This window comes from Salvia splendens, chromosome 9, assembly GCF_004379255.2.
Source record: "Salvia splendens isolate huo1 chromosome 9, SspV2, whole genome shotgun sequence".
In the NCBI taxonomy this organism is placed as follows: Eukaryota; Viridiplantae; Streptophyta; class Magnoliopsida; order Lamiales; family Lamiaceae; genus Salvia; species Salvia splendens.
Window position 1 is genome coordinate 21,450,535 of NC_056040.1, and position 19,550 is coordinate 21,470,084.

The 19,550-nt window shown below is 42.9% G+C and overlaps 2 protein-coding genes across 2 annotated transcripts; one reads left to right on the forward strand and one right to left on the reverse strand.

Moving 5' to 3' along the window:
• The first annotated feature begins 404 nt into the window (after nucleotides 1-404).
• On the forward strand, nucleotides 405-2,755 carry LOC121748220 (thioredoxin-like protein HCF164, chloroplastic). Its single transcript, XM_042142447.1, has 4 exons — nucleotides 405-627; nucleotides 698-907; nucleotides 1,483-1,586; nucleotides 2,299-2,755. Exons 1-4 carry the CDS (start codon nucleotides 460-462, stop codon nucleotides 2,579-2,581), a joined length of 765 nt encoding a protein of 254 aa, XP_041998381.1. The 5' UTR covers nucleotides 405-459; the 3' UTR covers nucleotides 2,582-2,755.
• On the reverse strand, nucleotides 2,756-6,532 carry LOC121748219 (wall-associated receptor kinase-like 14). The gene is made up of 3 exons (XM_042142446.1): nucleotides 5,370-6,532; nucleotides 4,322-4,393; nucleotides 2,756-4,195 (listed from the first exon to the last, which is right to left on the reverse strand). Exons 1-3 carry the CDS (start codon nucleotides 6,130-6,132, stop codon nucleotides 2,886-2,888), a joined length of 2,145 nt encoding a protein of 714 aa, XP_041998380.1. The 5' UTR covers nucleotides 6,133-6,532; the 3' UTR covers nucleotides 2,756-2,885.
• Between the last annotated feature and the right edge of the window lie 13,018 nt (nucleotides 6,533-19,550).

Below are 19,550 nucleotides of genomic sequence, written 5' to 3' on the forward strand. Positions count from 1 at the left end.
TGAAAAAAGCTAATCATTTGTTTGAATAATAACTTTAGCAGAAATTAATTTCACTAATAACGAGTAATTAAAATTGAAATTAAATTTTAAAATAATTAATTATTTATATTTTATTCCATTTTAGTACTCCCCCTTTCCATGTTAATAGAGTCATTTTTCTATTTTGGGAAGTTACAAGTTAATTGAGTAATTTTATTTTTAGCAAAAAGTAATTCTTCTTTTTACTTTATTCTCTCTTCATCTCTCTTACTTTACTCTCTCTTACTTTTTTTCACCATCCATTTAACATACTATTCTTAAACTTCGTGCCGAAAAGAAATGTCTCTATTAACAAGGAACTGAGGGAGTAAGTACTATAGGTGAAATCAATGTAGGAATAATATTTTAACACATTTATTTGAATTTAAAATCAAGTACGCGTTTGACCATTTTGTTCGACGACAACCTCATCATTCCGCCATGGCTTCAACCTCCAGCATCGCCACCATTCCCCGATTCCGCTCCTCATCTCTCCACTCTTATCTCCACCCGCCGCGCTTCCTCAAATTCTCCTCTCATTTTCAGGAGAATGATCCCCGCCGTCACAGGATTTTCTGCGGAAACAATTCCGATCCCTCCTCAACGGAGGTAGACTAGTACGCCTCTTTTCTACTACACCAACACTGATTATCCGCTAATCATAAGCAATTTGTTTCAGGAGAAGCCTGAATCCGGAATTGATGCCGCCGCGACTGAAACGACGTCGTCAGCTGGCGCTGGATTGCCGGCGTATCTAACTAAAGATCTCAACCGCCGAGTTGCGGTGGCTTCTGTGCTTGGAGCAGTTGGATTGTTCGCCTCTGCGCGCTTGGACTTTGGCGGAACATCTTTGAAGGATCTCTCTGCCCTAGCATTGCCTTACGAAGAGGTTCATTCCTCTTATTCTACTTCTGTTCCTTAGATTCATCATAGCTTTATGCATAAAAATAAGCCTAGATAAAATAATAAAACTCCATCTCTCTAAGCTTCATAACGCTGTGCTGATTACTTATTGCTTTTCTGCAGCCAGTTTTTACTGTGAAGAGAAATCTTGAGATTCACTATATATCTCTTCTTTTGATTCTAAGAGGGCGTTTACTCTTGAGGATTGGCCTACATAGATACAAAATATTATAGCCTAGTAAATCCCAAGCCCCTTGGTGCATTCCTTCATGTCAGTTGTTTGATTCATATCCCATCTTATCAATCATGAAACGTAAATGTCCCCTAAAATGAATGATTTCTCAAGTATTAGGATATTTTATTGGTAACTACTCCTTTGATTCATAACTAGCATTGTGACTTATGGGATTAGACGCGTTGAAAATATGTTCTGTGATTATTAATAATTCACTCTATTAAGCGAGTAGATAAGAGGCTTTTTTTCCTTGATTTATACGTCTGAATCATGTAATGCCTGTTTGGTTCATGAGTGTTTGCATGCTTTTGCCTTAATTTGTGCAGGCTCTTTCAAATGGCAAGCCCACTGTTGTTGAGTTTTACGCAGATTGGTGTGAAGTATGTGGAGAGTTAGCACCGGATGTCTACAAAGTCAAACAGCAGTTTAAGTAAGTATCTTAATTCTCCTATATGCTACTCCCTCCGTTTCCTAAAAGTAGAAACTCTTTCTGTTTTGGTCAATTTCATAAAAATAGAAACTATTCATTTTAGGAAACTTCTTTCTCTCTATAAGGTGGGGCCTATTTTTCACTAACACACTTTTTCTTTCAATCTCTCTCTTGCTTTACCAATTTTGTATTAAACCCATGCTGATTCAAAAGTTCCATTTTTAGGAAATGGAGGGAGTATTGCTTATGTTTTGGCTCATTACAGTCGTGTGTGAAATACATGCACCTTAGTCTTTTGTGATGCTTAACCATCCAATTGGCTTGTAGACTACTGATTATAGTTATCTGCCATCGATTTAAAACATTTGGTGTATGATGTACTAGTCTTTGAGTATAAATTTAACATCTCTGATGTTTGTTGCTCCTTAACCTTCAGAATTTGGTAAAAAATGTGGAAATATAAATGTGTTATGTGATATAGGTATTTTCAGCCTCAAAATATTATGTTTTCACGAGTGCAAAAATTAGCCAGGTTACTGAATTTCCAATCCTCAAAATATTATGTTTTCCAGTCTCTTAATTTGCGTGAATTAATGTCTCCAAGTTTATTAGTTCGACAATTCATTTCAAATATGGAGTTGGATGCCAATTCATGATAATTTTATACAAGAACTTACTCTCCTTTGTTCTGACTTGTGTCTGCTGCTATTAGGGACAAAGTAAATTTTGTTATGTTGAACGTTGATAATACAAAGTGGGAACAAGAGCTTGATGAATTTGGTGTTGAGGGCATTCCCCATTTTGCATTTCTTGACAAAGATGGTAATGAGGAGGGGAATGTGGTAGGCCGCCTTCCACGTCAGTACCTGCTTGAAAATGTTGATGCCCTGGCTCGGGGGGAAGCAAACGTGCCTCATGCACGTGTTGTAGGACAATATTCAAGTACTGAAGCAAGAAAAGTTCATCAAGTTGTTGATCCGAGAAGTCATGGATAGGGTATTTAGGAATGTTTAGGCCAAACTGATGGGAACCAGTGTCCATAGGGTGCACCAGAACCAGTATAATTTTACACAACTTCACAAAAGCTGATGGTTCATCACAAAATACTATAGTTGCAGAGAAACATCTTATTTAATTCAGAAATCAAATATGCAATATTTGAACAGGAATTGTGTAAGAATTTGATTTTTTATATTCACACTGTTAAATAGCACAAAACTTTGATATCTGTTTTCTCAGGGTCCACCAGAAGTTTATGTATAAACAGATGTAGGTTAAAAGAAGCAGAAGTTGCCCAGTTTATCGAACTACATTATTCAATAAGCTGTTGGATGATGGTGAGCTCTTTTCACTCAACCAAGTATCCTGTACCGAAACGGGCGAGTTGTTCTTCACCTCTTCTGTTATTGGCAGGGCAGCAGAAGCGGTAGCCGCCCTCTGTGGAACAACCAACCTTCTACTTCCTACCCATGACATGGTTGTCGTCTTCTTCGCCATTGATATGTTAAATGATTTCTCACTTCCTTGGTATGGCGATGAACAATTCGAGGCAACTGAGGAACCCATGTGCATATTTTCATCCATAGGTGCCCAACCACTGACCCGAATCTGTTCTAGCTCATCTGCCACTTCCATCATTGAAGGTCTCATATCTCTATGAAAAGCAAGACACCTAAAAGCAAGCTCAGCTACTTTATGAATGGATGAAAGTGTCCAAGCATCTCTATTCGGCTCAAGGAAGGGGTCGACTATCTCATCTATCCGGCCTTTCCCAATTCTATCGATAGCCAGAGCAGCAAGATTGATCTCGCTGTGTGGTCGAGAGAAGTCAACCACTTTCATGGCTGTAATTATCTCTACAAGTACCACCCCAAAACTGTAGACATCGCTCTTGTCTGAAAGATGGAAGTTCTGGTGATACTGAGGGTCGAGGTAGCCCGGGGTGCCTTGCGGTGCTGTGGATATGTGGGAGTCGTCGGTCATGCCAAACCTAGAAAGCCCAAAATCCGCTACTTTGGAGTTAAAATTGTAATCTAGCAGAATGTTGCTGGACTTGATGTCTCTGTGGTATATTGGAGGATTCATTGCTGAGTGAAGGTGGGAGATGGCATGAGCTGTCTCTGCAGCAATGGTGAGACGTATCGTCCATGGAAGCACAGAGCCTCGCTCACGCTGCAGATGCTGGGACAGGGTGCCATTGGCCATGTACTCATACACAAGGATTTGTTCGCCATTCTCGATGCAGCACCCTAGAAGGCGGACCAAATTCTGGTGGCTTACAGAGGACAGAAGCTTGATCTCATTCATCACCTGGTCGACACTCTCGTGATCACGATGTCTTATTTTCTTGATTGCCACCAATTCATCGTTATGGAGCTTTCCTGCATAAACCGTGCCATAGGCACCTGTTCCTAGTCTTTGCTTCTCAGAGAAGCTGTTCGTTGCTCTCTCGATATCTTTGTAAGTATACAAGGGCACACTCGAGTTGCCTGCTGCTTCACTGATCAGCCGCCTCGCGCTTAATCTGTTCTTCAAACTCGTAGCTCTATTCTTCACGCAGTAATAGACCAGTGCTATAACCACCACCAAACTAGCTCCAGCAACAATCCCTAAAAAATTGAACAAGATCAGGGATGATTGTATTGCTCCAAAGCTAAAACTATGAAGTTGGTATTGTAATGTGGAGAATGGTAGCTTAAGCTGATTGTCTATCAGGTTTAAGTTGAAACAAGTACCTCCAACAAGCATGCCTACTTTAGTTCCCCTACATCGAATAGACAAGCTTGTAGCATGGCATTTTCCAGCTTCTACAAGGAAAAATAAATCAAACATCAAATAGTTAGAAATGCTCACCTAATAATCTTATGAAGTTATGATCAATATGAAAATAAATCATTTAACAACTACACTAGTGATTTACTGTTCAGCTGTTGTATTTGCAACAAGATGAATTTTCAGTCTCAAACAAAGGGTTTATTTGATTTGTAGATACACATTCGGTAACAGCATTAGAACGAAGAGTATGGATTACTACCATACGTTAGTCATCTCTTTCCTCTGACTTTCATATCATAAAATCTTTGTGGTGACCATGTGATCTTCTTATACTTGCAATTATAAAATGAATAGCTTTGACTTAGTTATTGTCCAATCAACAAGTGGCAACACTAACAAATAATGTAACCAATAATCCTTGTCTATTTTTCTTCTTAGTGATGATAACTAGTAACCTAGTAGACTTTTCTTGATTAATCTATAGATATATTATCATTGATGACAAAATCAACTTCTTTCTTATATATAACTGCTATTTGACTTTTCTTTTTTTCAGTAGCAAAGTTGAAGATTGGATAATAAATTATGATCTGATCTCTTATCATTTTGGAATCAGCCAATGACTTAATAAATTCAAGTAGGAAACTGAACTTTTTAGAGTCCGTTTCTTCACCCTACCAAGCTGTAACGGAATAACTACCTTCGTGTTGTTGGACTTATACCAAATAAACTCATCCAGCTAATGCCAAGCTTAGTTCATACTACATTTCAGCAACTCAGAAAGTGTCCAACCATTAATAAATACTCAATCAATATAATGAATGAAAACAGCAAAAAAAACAGGTCAACAATTTCCACTTTTACCAAGGCCAAAAATCTTTAATTAGGCCAACGCGAAGCTAAAATGGCATAAATTTCACATTGGTCAAAATTCAACATTTTCCCCAAAGTCAGAAACGCGAATTAAATAATTTAATTAAGAAGGGATGGAAAAGAGCAAAGACTGACCTTTCTGGCATCCGTTTCCACCGTCACCGGATGGAAAACCGTCTCCGGCGTAGCCATGCTTACACTTGCAACGATGCCGCAGCTTTCCTTCATACTGAAATTCCGTGCAGTCGGCGTTGGGGTCACAAACGCCTTGACAGCCACCGTTGATCCACCAACCGAGCTCCACCTTCTGAAAATCGAGCGCGATCGAAGAGCCCTGGGTGGCATTTTCCACCAGAATCGACGACAACAGATTGCCGCACTTCCCTGTTTTCTTCACAGTTTCGTAATCCAAAAACTCAGCGGAATCATTTGACCCGACTGAATAGCACGTTAATCTCTCCTCGCTTCTGTTCTCCTTTTGGCAGTCCTGTGAAGCCATGGTGCTCATCACCAATCTGCGAGGAACCACGCAATCATTCATCGGCGTGCTGCAGTTCTCCAGAAGGAGGCCGTTGCGCCACGTCGGGGCGAAGTTCGAACCGAATAGCTGGCTCAATTCATCGATCGGACGGTGGCATTTGGCCGGAATACCTACTAAGATGTGATCAGACGTGACGTTGAAGACGTCGAATCCGCCGATTTGGATCGCGGAGTTGTTGCTACTGCAATTCAGCTTGATTTGACAAGCATCTGAGAAACCGAACGGGTGTTGAACTGGAATTCCGCGGCAGTTCCGATTGCAGGAAGTGGAATTGATGTCGAGTGCGGAAGACGGCAAGTACAGATTTGAAATTGGTAAAAGTAACAGGAGAATTGATTGGAGAAAACCGAGAATCATTTTTATGAGAAACTATAAGATCTCTAGCATGATGCGAGATAGAGAGAGAAGTAGTATGATTGAAGTTGACTAGCGAAGGAGAGAATTAATGGAGGGAAATTAAAGGGCACAGTTGATGTTGGTGGGGAGAAATTAAATGCCGTTTTAAATGCGTGTGATAATTTGCTCTGTCGCTTTGAAATTTCCAACGAGTTTCAGCTCCAGCTTCTCAGCTCAGCTAAATGGAAAATATCTATCGATGTGAATGTGATCTGATCATCAACGAGTGAGGAAGGAAGGAAGGAGAAGATGAATGTGTGAATACAGAGATGGAATGAGGTTTCATTGCGCGTAGATAAGATTTGATGAAGATGCGTAAAATGACGTGTCTGCCCTTGGGTATGAGTTTGGTCATCTGCAAATAATGCTAGTCTATGTTTTTGATGTATTATTGTTGACTATTATTAATCTATTCATTAATCATGCCATGCTCTTCAACTTTGAACTAGTCTACTTTCAAGTTTCAAACCCGATATATATATGATGATGATGATGATACGTAACCTTATTATAATTCCAACGCATCTTACATGCTTTTATACAAAATATCTCCGTCACACAACCCTAAAGTCCACCAAAAAAAGGAAAATTACATGACACATAAAATACCATCAATGATATACATCTTCAATATTGATTCTGAAAATGACTTAACTTTAATTTAGTTTATCATAATTAAGATGACTCACCACCAAAAATAAAAATATTATTCTTTTTCACTTAATAAAAAAAATATCATTATATAAAATTTTGTATAGTTCAAAGAATGAGTTATTATTTAATAACAAAAATGATTAAATACTCCCTCCGTTCCATAGTAGTGGAGTCAGTTTGTCATTTGATTACGTTCCATAGTAGTTGAGTCATTTTCTTTTTTAATAAAAGTCAACACATTTCTTTTCATATACTTTACTCTCTCTTACTTTATTTTCTCTCTATCTCTCTACCTTTTTCGCTTCCTCCTTTATTCTTCATTTACTTAACTCACTTAACACAATTTTTCATAATCTTCGTGCCGAAAAGAAATACCTCCACTATTATGGAACGAAGGGAGTAGTATTTAACTATTCTCGATACATTAAGGGGTTGTTCGGTTTACAAGATTGTATCCGGGATTAAATTTTCCACTATTATAGGATAATTAGTCATAGTTAACCCCCTATGACTAAAATAATCTCACAACTCAATCCTAGATTGTACCTTGGTATTATTTTATCTTGCAAACCGAACATCATCTAAATGGACTATTCTAAAAATAGTAGTCCAAAAGTTTTTTAAGGCCTTCATAATAATTAATGGGCTGACATCAAATAAAGTCTAAAATATCGGTGGCCCGAAAAGCTCTAAAATTCGAATTTTTTTGGCCCAAAAAAATGTCCCAGGACCAAATTTTGTAGTCAGTCCATGACATACAAAATAAAACAAAGGTATCAGTCAATTTTAAGAAAACAAAATGGGCCGAGTTAAACAAGCCCAAACTATTAACCCATCAACAATAGCAAAAATTTGCCTACAGAACCGTTGCAGTACTGAATGGGAATAACGCCAAAAGGGATTCATGATTTTCCAGAGAATTTGTATTTTGTTTTCTGTATTACTGACAGGAATGAGATTCTATTATTGTACTACTTCCTCGGTCCCTCAAATTTTATCACAGCTTGATCCAACACAGGTTTTTAGAAATGTAATAAAAAGTGGGTTTAAAAAGTTGGTAGGGTGAGAGTCCTAAAATGAGACAAAATTTCAGGAAAGTGGGTATTAGTTTTATAATAAAATGTGAGTGAATATAAGTTAGTGGAATGTGGGGTCCACTACTAAAAATAGTAAAAAGTGAAATGTGACAAATTTTGTGGAACGACGGAAATGAAAAAATGAGACAAAATTTCAGGAACGGAGGGAGTAGTATTAATAGGTTGCACTTTGAGATCATCATCTCATAATATCTAAATAAAAGTCTCGTACTTTTATAAATAATCATTTTGGGCCATTCAATGTGTAGTCATAAATATCTGCAATCTTTAGACATTACGTTGGACCATATTAAAAACTTCCAAAAAAACAACTAAAGCATGGATTACTACATTAACCTAATGATACATGTTATAAATTCCAATTACAAAACTATGAGACGCGGCTTCCAACATCATCAACATATCTTCATCCAAAAAATAGGTTACAAAATTAGTGTTAGAGAGAACTTAGACTGCCAATATTAAGCCCATTTCAATCACCATCGGCTCGGCTTTAATACACAACGGCTTTAATACACAACACAGGACTGTTGCACATGTTCTTTGCTAGAAATATAGAGTGAATATAGTTATATTATACATACATATACAATATTACTCCCTCTATCCCACTACAGGTGAGGCATTTCTTTTTTGCCGTTATTTTGCGAAGATAATAACTAGTTAAAGTGGAGAAAAATAAAGTGAGAGAGAATAATATAGAAGAGAGTCGTATATTTATTATTATCTTATTTACTTTACTTTATCTCTACTATATTTATTATTATTTTTACAAAACAACGTCCGATTTTGAGCACCTTACTTGTAGCAGGACGGAGGGAGTACATCATAAACATGCTGAAAACTTATTGGAGCCATATATTAGTAATTATTGATGAAAAATACTCCCTCCATCCCACTTTAGAAGTCTCAGTTGAGTTCGGCACGAGTTTTAAGAAATATAAAGGAAAGTTGGTGAAAAAAGATAGTGGAATGTGAGTCTTACTTTTTAATATTAGTTTTATAATAAAATGTGAGTGGAAAAAAGTTAGTGGAATGGGGGGCCTAATACCATTTATGGAATATTCCAACCGGGACTCAAGTGGGACACCTAAAAATGGTAAACCGAGACTCCTAAAATGGGACGGAGGGAGTATATAATAAAAAGTACTATTTGATTATTTGGTTTATTCAACTCTGTCGTTTTTTTGTTATAGTAGTTGATAGTTGATTAACTAAGAAATGAGAAGGCTAGTTGGAAATAGACATGCTATATATCACACCACATGCAATTTGTCATGCATTAATTGAACAAGGCCATACGGTTGTATTAGCATATATGATTAGTGATGGGTTGGTTGGTTTATTCAGACATATATATAGTGAATTAGTGATGATGACCTCTTATCCTTATACAAATATAATCAATGCATCGGATTATTCTGTGTACCTCTTAAGGAAGAAGTTCCTCAACTTCACGATTTCGCAAGAACTAGAGTTTGGGGAAGGTGCGGACGAGAGAGAGAGAGAAGAATAGAGAGATTGAGAGGAAGTAGTTTATTTCTTGATGAATAAAGTGAATAATAAATCCCCTATTTATAACCCTTCTAAACGTCCTCTACTAATTAGGATGGAAATCCTATTACTACTAGGAATTGGATAACTAACTAATTAACATAAATAAAAGACTCTACTAAATAAGGAATAAAAGACTCTACTAAATAAGGAATAAAAGACTCTAATAAGGAACGTCCCTTAACGAGAGACAAAGTCTAGCCTTCGTATCGGGCCGGCCTTCGTGCCACACGTCGCGAGGACCTAGCTCGTTGGATCGGTTCAGCGTGCTGCCTTGTCGCCGGCAACCTAGTGTCGGCGTTGAGCTCATCTTCTTGAGGCAATTGTCGTTCCTTAAGCCGTGCCGACGGAGGTCCCGTATCAACTCCCCCCTCCTTAGAATGCTCCTTGTCCCCAAGGAGAGCGGGAAATTTTCGCTGCACCACAACTAATGGTTCCCACGTCGGATTCTCACCCGAATCATCGGCCCAAGCTAGCTGTACTTCCTCCACTGCTGCCCCATTTCGCAAAACCGTACGTCGACCAAGGACGCCGGTTGGGCGAGCCACCGGTTTCCCCCGTGCAAACAATGCCGGAAGCTCCCTGTGCGCCCACGCAATGTCTTCCACAAATGGTTTCAAAAGACTCACATGGAACACATTATGGACACGACTCCCCTCGGGCAGCTGCAAACGATACGCCACTTGACCAATTCTTTCCAACACCTCGAAAGGGCCATAGAAGCGGCGTGATAACTTTGAGGACAAAGGTCTTGCTACGGAATATTGCCTATACTGCTGGAGTTTAAGTAACACCTTGTCACCTACATTGAATTCCACGTCCCGGCGATGCTTATTTGCTGCTTTCCGCATTCGTTGTTGCGCTCGCTCCAAGTTTTGGCGGAGCCACATAATCGTTTCTCCACGTTGATGAATCAAAGAAGCCACATCTGGTGGCGTTGTTGTCGAAGGTGGCGACGCGATCAAGGGGGGCGGTTCCCTGCCGTAAAGGGCCTCGAATGGCGAAATCCCTAACCCCTCATGGTGAAAACAGTTCAAAGCTAACTCTGCCCAAGGCAAAAAATTTGACCATTTAGCAGGTCTATCCGCGGTAAAGGCGCGCAGGTACTGCTCCAGGCCGCGATTCCTGACCTCCGTCTGTCCGTCTGTTTGGGGGTGATAGGCCGTCGAGAAATGAAGTGTCATCCCGCTAAGCCGGAGCATATCCTCCCACACCTCGTTTAAGAACACTGGATCACGATCCGACACCAAAGTCTTGGGGAATCCATGGTGTTTGACTACCGTCTCGATAAACAAGTTTGCAATCTTCAAGGCGTTGTAACGGACTGGTAACAACGCAAAATGGGCATATTTTGATAAGCGATCTACGACCACCATGACACCCGTGTAACCTCGTGACGGCGGCAGGCAGGTGATAAAGTCCATCGAAACATCTTCCCACACCTGTGAAGGAATAGGTAGAGGTTGTAACAGGCCCACCGGCTTTTGAGTAGAGTATTTGGTCGTTTGGCACTCAAAACAGGAATCAACGAAGTTTTTAACATCCTTCCGCATCCCTTTCCAATAGAACGAGGCCGCCAACCTCTTAAACGTTCTATCTACTCCTGGGTGGCCTGCTGCAGGCGACGAATGATGCTCATGTAGGAGTACCGCTTTAGCCATGGAATCTTTGCTCACATAAACACGACGGTTAAAGTACAATAAACCGTCAACTAGGGACACCGCCGGATCTGCCTTTCCGTGTTGTAAGGATGACTGTAACTCAATCAAATCGGGGGTGGACATCACCTCATTCCGCAGAACCTCCCAAACATCAGGAATCGGGTGTGCGGCAGCCATCAGTGCCCGCCCAATCTCCACTTCCGAGATCGAGGACTCGTCTGGTACCAGCACCGCCGACTTTGGGTCCCCATATGCCGCGCTCGCGGACTCTCTGTCTGGACCCTCCACATCTCGCCTGGATAAGGCGTCTGCCACTTTGTTTGAAGCCCCGGGCTTGTACTCAATGCGGAATTTGTAGCCCATCAGTTTTCGGGCATAAAATTGCTGGTCAGGAGTTTGAATTATCTGTTGCAACAACTCCTTAAGACTCTTCTGGTCGCTGCGAATGACAAACTCCCGTCCCAGCAAGTACTGACGCCACTTCTGCACTGCTTCGACAATGGCATACAGCTCCTTGTGGTAAGTCGACGAGACCCGGCGCTTCGGCCCTAACTTTTTACTAAAGAACGCCAGCGGATGCCTGTCCTGGAGTAAAACAGCCCCGATTCCGAAATCCGACGCGTCCGTTTCTAGGTAAAAGGTGCGGTCAAAATTCGGAAGGCGAAGGACCGGGGCGGATGACATCGCCTGTTTTAATGCTTGGAAACTGTCCGTCGCTGCTGCAGTCCATACAAAACTGTCCTTTTTCAGTAACTCCGTGAGCGGGCTAGCGATGGAGGCATAATGTTCTATAAACCGTCGGTAGTACCCCGTGAGCCCCAGAAAGCCTCGTAGCTGCTTCACCGTTTTTGGAACCGGCCATACCGTCATTGCCTCAATTTTAGCCGGGTCAGCTTTCAGGTTCCCGTCCGCGATTAGGTGACCCAAGTACTCCACTGTAGAGCACGCAAATGTGCATTTAGATAACTTAACAAAGAAGTGATGAGCCTTGAGGATAGACAATACTTCATGGATATGGCGTGCATGCGCTGGCATGGATGGGCTGTAGATGAGGATATCATCGAAAAATACTATCACCGACTGACGCAAAAGGGGTCTGAAAATTGCGTTCATCGCCGCCTGAAACGTTGAGGGAGCATTTGTCAATCCAAACGGCATCACTAGGAACTCAAAGTGGCCGTCATGTGTGCGAAATGCCGTTTTAAAAATATCTTCATCGCTCATGCGGATTTGATGATAGCCCGATCGTAAATCCAATTTTGTAAAGAATCTGGCCGCACCCAGCTCATCGAACAACTCATCCGTCGTCGGTATCGGAAAATGATCAGGAATGGTTGCTGCGTTTAATGCCCGGTAATCGATGCAAAAACGGAAGGACCCGTCCTTTTTTCTGATCAGTAGAACCGGCGAGGAGAAGGGGCTCTGACTTGGGCGAATCAACCCTGATTCTAACATCTCTTTCACCTGCTTCTCTATCTCATTCTTCTGAAAGTATGGATAACGGTAAGGTTTCACATTTATTGGTTTGGCGTCGGGCAAAAGGTGAATCTTGTGGTCAAACTGCCGTCTAGGGGGCATTCCCGAAGGCAAGCCGAAGACGTCTCCGTGTGAAACCAAGACGCTCCGAATTTCTTCCGGTAGTTCCCGTGGCAATGCCAGCGTCCCATCCTCCGTCGCTGGGTTACTCTCTGTTGGCGGGAGTTGAATTAACTCGAACAACTCCTCCCCGCCCTGTAGTTGTAACAAGGACGAGAACGTCTTCAAGGATACCTCCCTCGCTGATGGGGGCACGAGTTTAAGACACACACGTTTCCCATTCCGAGAAAACTCCAACGTTCCGTCGACATAATCGCTTGTGACCCTGCGCATCTGTTTGAGCCTGATCCTCCCCAGAATCACATCAGGACCATGTACTGGTAAAATGTGTAAATCGACCAAAAACACATGCTTCTGAATGACCAATCTGGTCTGGATGCTCGCAAAGGAACATAGCAATGACTCCCCATTGCCGACATACACTCGGAAAGGACGAATCTGCTGCAGTGGGAGAGCTAACTTTTCCGCCACGTCGGGGTGTAGGAAGTTATGTGAGCTTCCCGTGTCTACCAAGACCCTGACAGGTATGTCCCCGATTACCCCCCTCAATTCAATGTCATCCTCTCGTTGCCGTCCGTCAAGCGCGTAAATATGGGACAAGTCCGCCGATATTACTGGCGGATCCCTATTTTCCTCCTGGCCGTGCTCCGAGTCCTCATCTGACTCCAAATCCTCTCCCATGTAAACCAAAAATCTGCCCCTACAGGAATGCCCTGCAACCCACTTCTCTGGGCAATACCAGCATAGGCCGAGCTTAGAACGCTCCGCTCTCTCCGCAGCTGTTAACCGTACAACTGGCAACCTAGGATACTCCGAGCCTTTCACCTGATTGGAACGATTCGGCTGATTGGTTGATGGGGGCAACGTCGATTGTTGCAGCGGGTGTGTCATAACACGCTGATCACGGTTTTGCCACGGCCGACGGGGCGCCCCTGACGTCGCTGGAGGACGTTCAATGCAACTGTCATACTCTATAGCTAGTGCCATAGCTGCTGCCACTGACGACGGGTTCTGATGCTTAACCTGGTTCTTAACTGGTTGCTGAAGACCTTCCACATAAATTGGGAGCAAAATGTACTCCGGGACCCCGCGCACACGATTAAGCATTGTTTCGAACGTCATGTGGTACTCTGCCAAGGACCCGGACTGACTCAATTTGGCGATCAATCCAATAAAATTCTGAAAGTATTGGGGGTCGAAACGTCGCCTCACATCCTCCAAGAAATCCGTCCATCTTGCCTGCGGATTGTTCTCACGATAGTTGAACACCCATTCCGAGGCCGGCGGATCAAACAACATAATCACATAATGCAATCTGTGCTCCTCCGGCATTAGCAAGTGCTCGAAATAATATTGCACCCTCGAGATCCAAGTCGCCGCCTCCGAACCGTCAAATCGCGGCTGATGCATCTTGAATTGTCTTGGCTGATCGAACTGCCCCCCGGGCTGCCTAGCCGCTGGATTATCCCAGGCCGTTGGCTGCCTGGCACTCGCGGATTCTGCTCTAGACCCCGGTGGATCCCATGCGGTAGATCGTGGTGCGTTGGGGTTCACCCAAGAATTCAAACCCATACTAGGGTTAGGGTTCGACAAGATCCCAGCGTAGCTGCTCCCCGACAGATCGCCTATTCCCAGTCGTGGCGTTCCAGCTTGCGCCCCTCTGGATGCCTGTGCATACACCGGATATTGGCCGCACTGGGGCAGCCCTCCCGACGGTGGCTCCGGATCCGGTCTTGGCAGCTGAATCGCTTTCGATGCGCCGCGGTCCTGTGCTTCCAGCCGCGCGTCTATGCGCGCCTCCAGCCGTGACTCCATGCGAGTCATGGCTGCCAGCACCTGCTCCAGCATGGTCGAACTGGAATCCGTGGATTTGGAAGTTGAAGACAGCGGTTCAAGGCCGCGGATCGTCATAGGTTCCGTATGGTCGTTCTGTGACATGATTCAGTGAGTTCGGGATGAAAGCACCACTTGTTAAGGAAGAAGTTCCTCAACTTCACGATTTCGCAAGAACTAGAGTTTGGGGGAAGGTGCGGACGAGAGAGAGAGAGAAGAATAGAGAGATTGAGAGGAAGTAGTTTATTTCTTGATGAATAAAGTGAATAACAAATCCCCTATTTATAACCCTTCTAAACGTCCTCTACTAATTAGGATGGAAATCCTATTACTACTAGGAATTGGATAACTAACTAATTAACATAAATAAAAGACTCTACTAAATAAGGAATAAAAGACTCTACTAAATAAGGAATAAAAGACTCTAATAAGGAACGTCCCTTAACGAGAGACAAAGTCTAGCCTTCGTATCGGGCCGGCCTTCGTGCCACACGTCGCGAGGACCTAGCTCGTTGGATCGGTTCAGCGTGCTGCCTTGTCGCCGGCAACCTAGTGTCGGCGTTGAGCTCATCTTCTTGAGGCAATTGTCGTTCCTTAAGCCGTGCCGACGGAGGTCCCGTATCAGTACCCTACAAAGTATTGAAGAAACCAAACAAAAATTATAGTATGAGTTTTTCCTGTCACTACAGCCAGCCCATATGCCATGCTCGCTCATGCCCCCACACATCTAATTTCTCTCTAATTTAGTATCACATTTCAGAAACTAGTTTAAATTTTCCTTTAATACTGCACAGCAAATTATGTATTTTCATCTGGTATCTTTAATCATTTTTAAAAACTCTGTTGATTTTTTAGACCAATCATTAAAATTTATGTGGTCTAGATAACAGTACATGACGATTATCATTATGTTGCAGGTATTTAGAAGCTAACCATTAGTATATGTTAATAAGATAGTAGTACATTTGTTTACCTTTAGTTATACAGAATAACACTGTCCATTTGCAGTTTTATTTTAAAGCTGATAAAAAGTCATCAAGTTTTTTACGCCGTTTTCGAAAACTAATTTTTGGTGTATTCTTATATTGGGATGTGAGTTGGTGGACATCAATTGGGCCTGGGAATTATTTGGCCTAGGTGATTATCGGGCTTGTGACTTGCCCTAGCCCAATTGCTGGATGGTATAAAAGCCTCATCCATCTCTCTCTGCCGATTCATTCTCTCATTCTCACTCTCTCTGCTCTCTGTCGATTGTGATTCTCTGAGTGTTCTTCATCTTTGTGATGATTTCCAGTGTGTTCCTCTGTGATCTTTCATGGTTTTTAGAGTGTTAGATCTTGTGTGAGTGTTGGAGAAGGCAACTGCTTCGTTTGCCTGAATTATAGAAAACTAGGGTTTCTGTTTGAGGGTGTTCTTGTGAGGTTTGTTCGGCGAGAAATATAGATCCGGTGTAGAGGAGAGGATTGAGGTTGGTTTTTCTCTCTTGCTCCCTGTATATTTCTTTCTTCTGATTGATAATCAAGGTTCTAAAGTCTTCAAGTAGCTCATACTTTTTCTCGGATTCAACTTCACTAGAGACACCAGTGTGGGTAATAGGGTAATAAGGCTCCGTTTAGTACACGAAATTGGAATTGAATTGGAATTGGAATTCTACATAATTGAATTGGAAGGAATTGAATTCTAATTCAATTCCAAATCCTATGTAAAGTGAAGTAATTGATATGATATTGAATTTAAATAATTTGTGCACACACACTATATACAAAATACACACTCACACTGTCACGCCCGCATTTCCTAAGGATAGGAAGTACGGTGGACCGCGACTAGGGGAGGAGTAAAGAAGCGGGGAAGAAAGGGGAGAACAAGAATATTTGACCCAAAAACATTTAATAAGAGGGAGTTCATTTCAAAACAAGGTACTGTGACGACATTCCTAAGTTAAAGTAGACAGATTTTAAATAAAACATTGTATCGGATTACAAAGCAGCGGAAAAGACCAAGAGACAGATGATGCCGGGTATGGCGACACGACACCATCCAAAAGACAAAGTAAAACACTGGTTTGGCTTCCATTGCTCAACATCCGTCATCCCCATCGCCGCTCAACCTGCACATTAAGAAAACAACATGCAGGGCTGAGTACTTATTGCACTCAGTGGACACACGCCAAAAACATAGTTTGTCATGCCATAACAGTGTAACCTTGGGGTTTTAAATGTAATGAAAATAACCCAAGTACACAAAAATATATTTCATAAACTCGACTGCGCAGTCATTTTCAGATATTGCCACCCTTATTCCCACCATCATACACTATCTGATCCAACGGTGACAAGGGGCGTGGCCACACCCCAGGTCATCTAGACCGGCCAACTTGCTCTCAGATGGCTCCCGGTCTCGTGTACACTAGCCTGAGGGTTCGCAGCCCAACAGACCCAAATTCGATTAAACATATGTGGTAAACCACTTCAGATAGGTTTCAAATCAAAACAGTTGGCAAGACAAGCAATTCACCTCCATAAACATTTCCGGAACGAAGTCCGTATTAAAGATAACCCCCATAAAATAGTAGGGTAGAAAAGCCCACCTCGATTGCTTAGCTTTTAAAACAGTTCCCTTCAACCACACTTTCCTCGAAACAGTCACCCTTTTGACAGATAAATAAATCGTGATTAGAGTCAGAGTAAACGAGGTTTAAACGTCAATGCATGATTCCTACGTGGACGACTTCAACATCTAGCACGTTACCCGTACACACACTTAACAACATGTTATAAAACAAACACACAAAGCCACACGTTCGAAACGCACCCCGCACGCACCCGACACGCGTACGACGTACCTCAAAACGCGCACACGACACACACACACAGCACTCCAACCCTTGGCATACCCTTACTGTGCAAACGGCTCACTTGGCTCGGAAAAGGTTCAGAAAACACTCGGAAAAGGATCGGCGTCTCGGCATGGCTCGGTGCCTCGGCCGCCTGGCTCGGCACGTCGGCCGTCTGGCTCGGCACGTCGGCCGCCTGGTTCGGCACGTCGGCCATCTGGCTCGGCACGTCGGCCGCCTGGCTCGGCACGTCGGCCGCCTGGCTCGGCACCTCGGCCGCCCGTCTCGGCCACCTGGCTCGGTGTCTCGGCCGACTGTCTCGGCCGCCTGGCTCGGTGTCTCGGCCGACTGTCTCGGCCACCTGGCTCGGTGTCTCGGCCGACCGTCTCGGCCGCCTGGCTCGGCACCTCGGCCGACCGTCTCGGCCGCCTAACTCGGCACTGGCGCGGCACCCGTCTCGGCCATGGCTCGGCACCTGGCGCGGCCCAGTCTCGGCCATGGCTCGGCACCTGGCGCGGCCCAGTTTACACCCCTTTTCCTCTAACCCCCGATTCTCAAACCCTATACGACAAACACACCACGCATTCTACATCCCAAAACACACCCAAACATCTGGGATCATCCCTTCCAAACTCTCCACAAAACTGCCCTAGGCTGAACCCTAAAACTCTCGGCCAACACACACGAAACTCTCGAACCAAACACTGATTTTCCCGAGCCATCTCTTGGACAAACACACCCACATACATCACAAAAGCACAACACTCAGAAACACAACCATTGCACATGAAAACATCTCCCAAAAACATACAATTCGTGAATCTGCGCAGTTTACTTGCAAAAATCATAATAAAATCATACGACATCCAATGCAGCTGAAATTTACACGCCACACCGAAGACACATCCAAGTTCATACAGTTAAAATTTCGTACCAAAAGAAGATCGTTTGCTCAGTCAAAAAGGGGTCGGAACCCACTGTCAGTTACCATCAAAAACATGCTTCACACAAACACATAATCCCACAACTTATTCAGCATCTAACCCCTCCAAAACGTCCTACATGCATGAATTTCGAATTAAACGAGAGTTGAGGCCTTGTGTTACCTTTCCCGGATAGTTCAACGTAGTGAAAAAGCTTTACTTCCTCTTACGACTCCGATTCACGACGAAGGGGGGTATCACCTTGAGGAATCCAAGACGATGATGAGAGGGAGTGAAAGGGGAAAGGTAAACCGAGAGGGAGGAGGGCGAGAGAACTTACCGGTGAGAGAGCAACTTCGCGAAAGAGAGAGAGATTGAGAGAGAGAGACCGAAAGAGAAAAGAAAAGGAAAAGGGGGGGGGGATCGGTTATGAGGGAGTGGGGAGGTTGAGAGATTTGTGGGGAGAGGGGGGAGAGGGGGTTCGAAAATGGGGAGGGAGAGAGGGAAAAAGAAATTAGTTACTTAGGAGTTTTTATTCATAGCTTAATTAATTAATTCCATTTTAATATGCCTAGGTAAACTATACCACATCCACAACAATCAAATAAACACAATTAATATTTTCCACACCATATTTTAAACACAAATTCTTAAAAGAAACATCCTTAATTAAAAGAATAAAATTCCACAACATTCGGATATTACATTCCTCCCACCTTAACAAAATTTCGTCTCGAAATTTGTTAGATTACTCAAACAGTTCTGTAAACTTCTCTCTCATTCTATCTTCTGATTCCCATGTTGTTTCTTCGACTCCATGATTCCTCCACCGTACTTTCACCGAAGCAATTGACTTATTCCTCAATTCTTGCACTCTTCGATCCAAAATGGCCTCGGGCTTCTCCTCATAGCTTAGATCGGGGTTTAGGATCATCATCTCTTCCTGGTGAACTATGTGTGTGGGGTCAAACACGTACTTCCTCAATTGTGACACATGGAAGACGTTGTGCACATTCCCAAAGCTTGGTGGTAAGGCCAATCTGTATGCCACCACGCCGACTCTATCCAAAATCTCGTATGGACCGATAAATCGGGGTCTCAGCTTTCCTTTCACTCCAAAACGAGTTATTCCCTTAGAAGGGGAAACTTTCAGAAAGACCTTTTCTCCGACCTCGAATTGTAAATCGGTCCTTCGAACATCCGCATAAGATTTCTGCCGATCCTG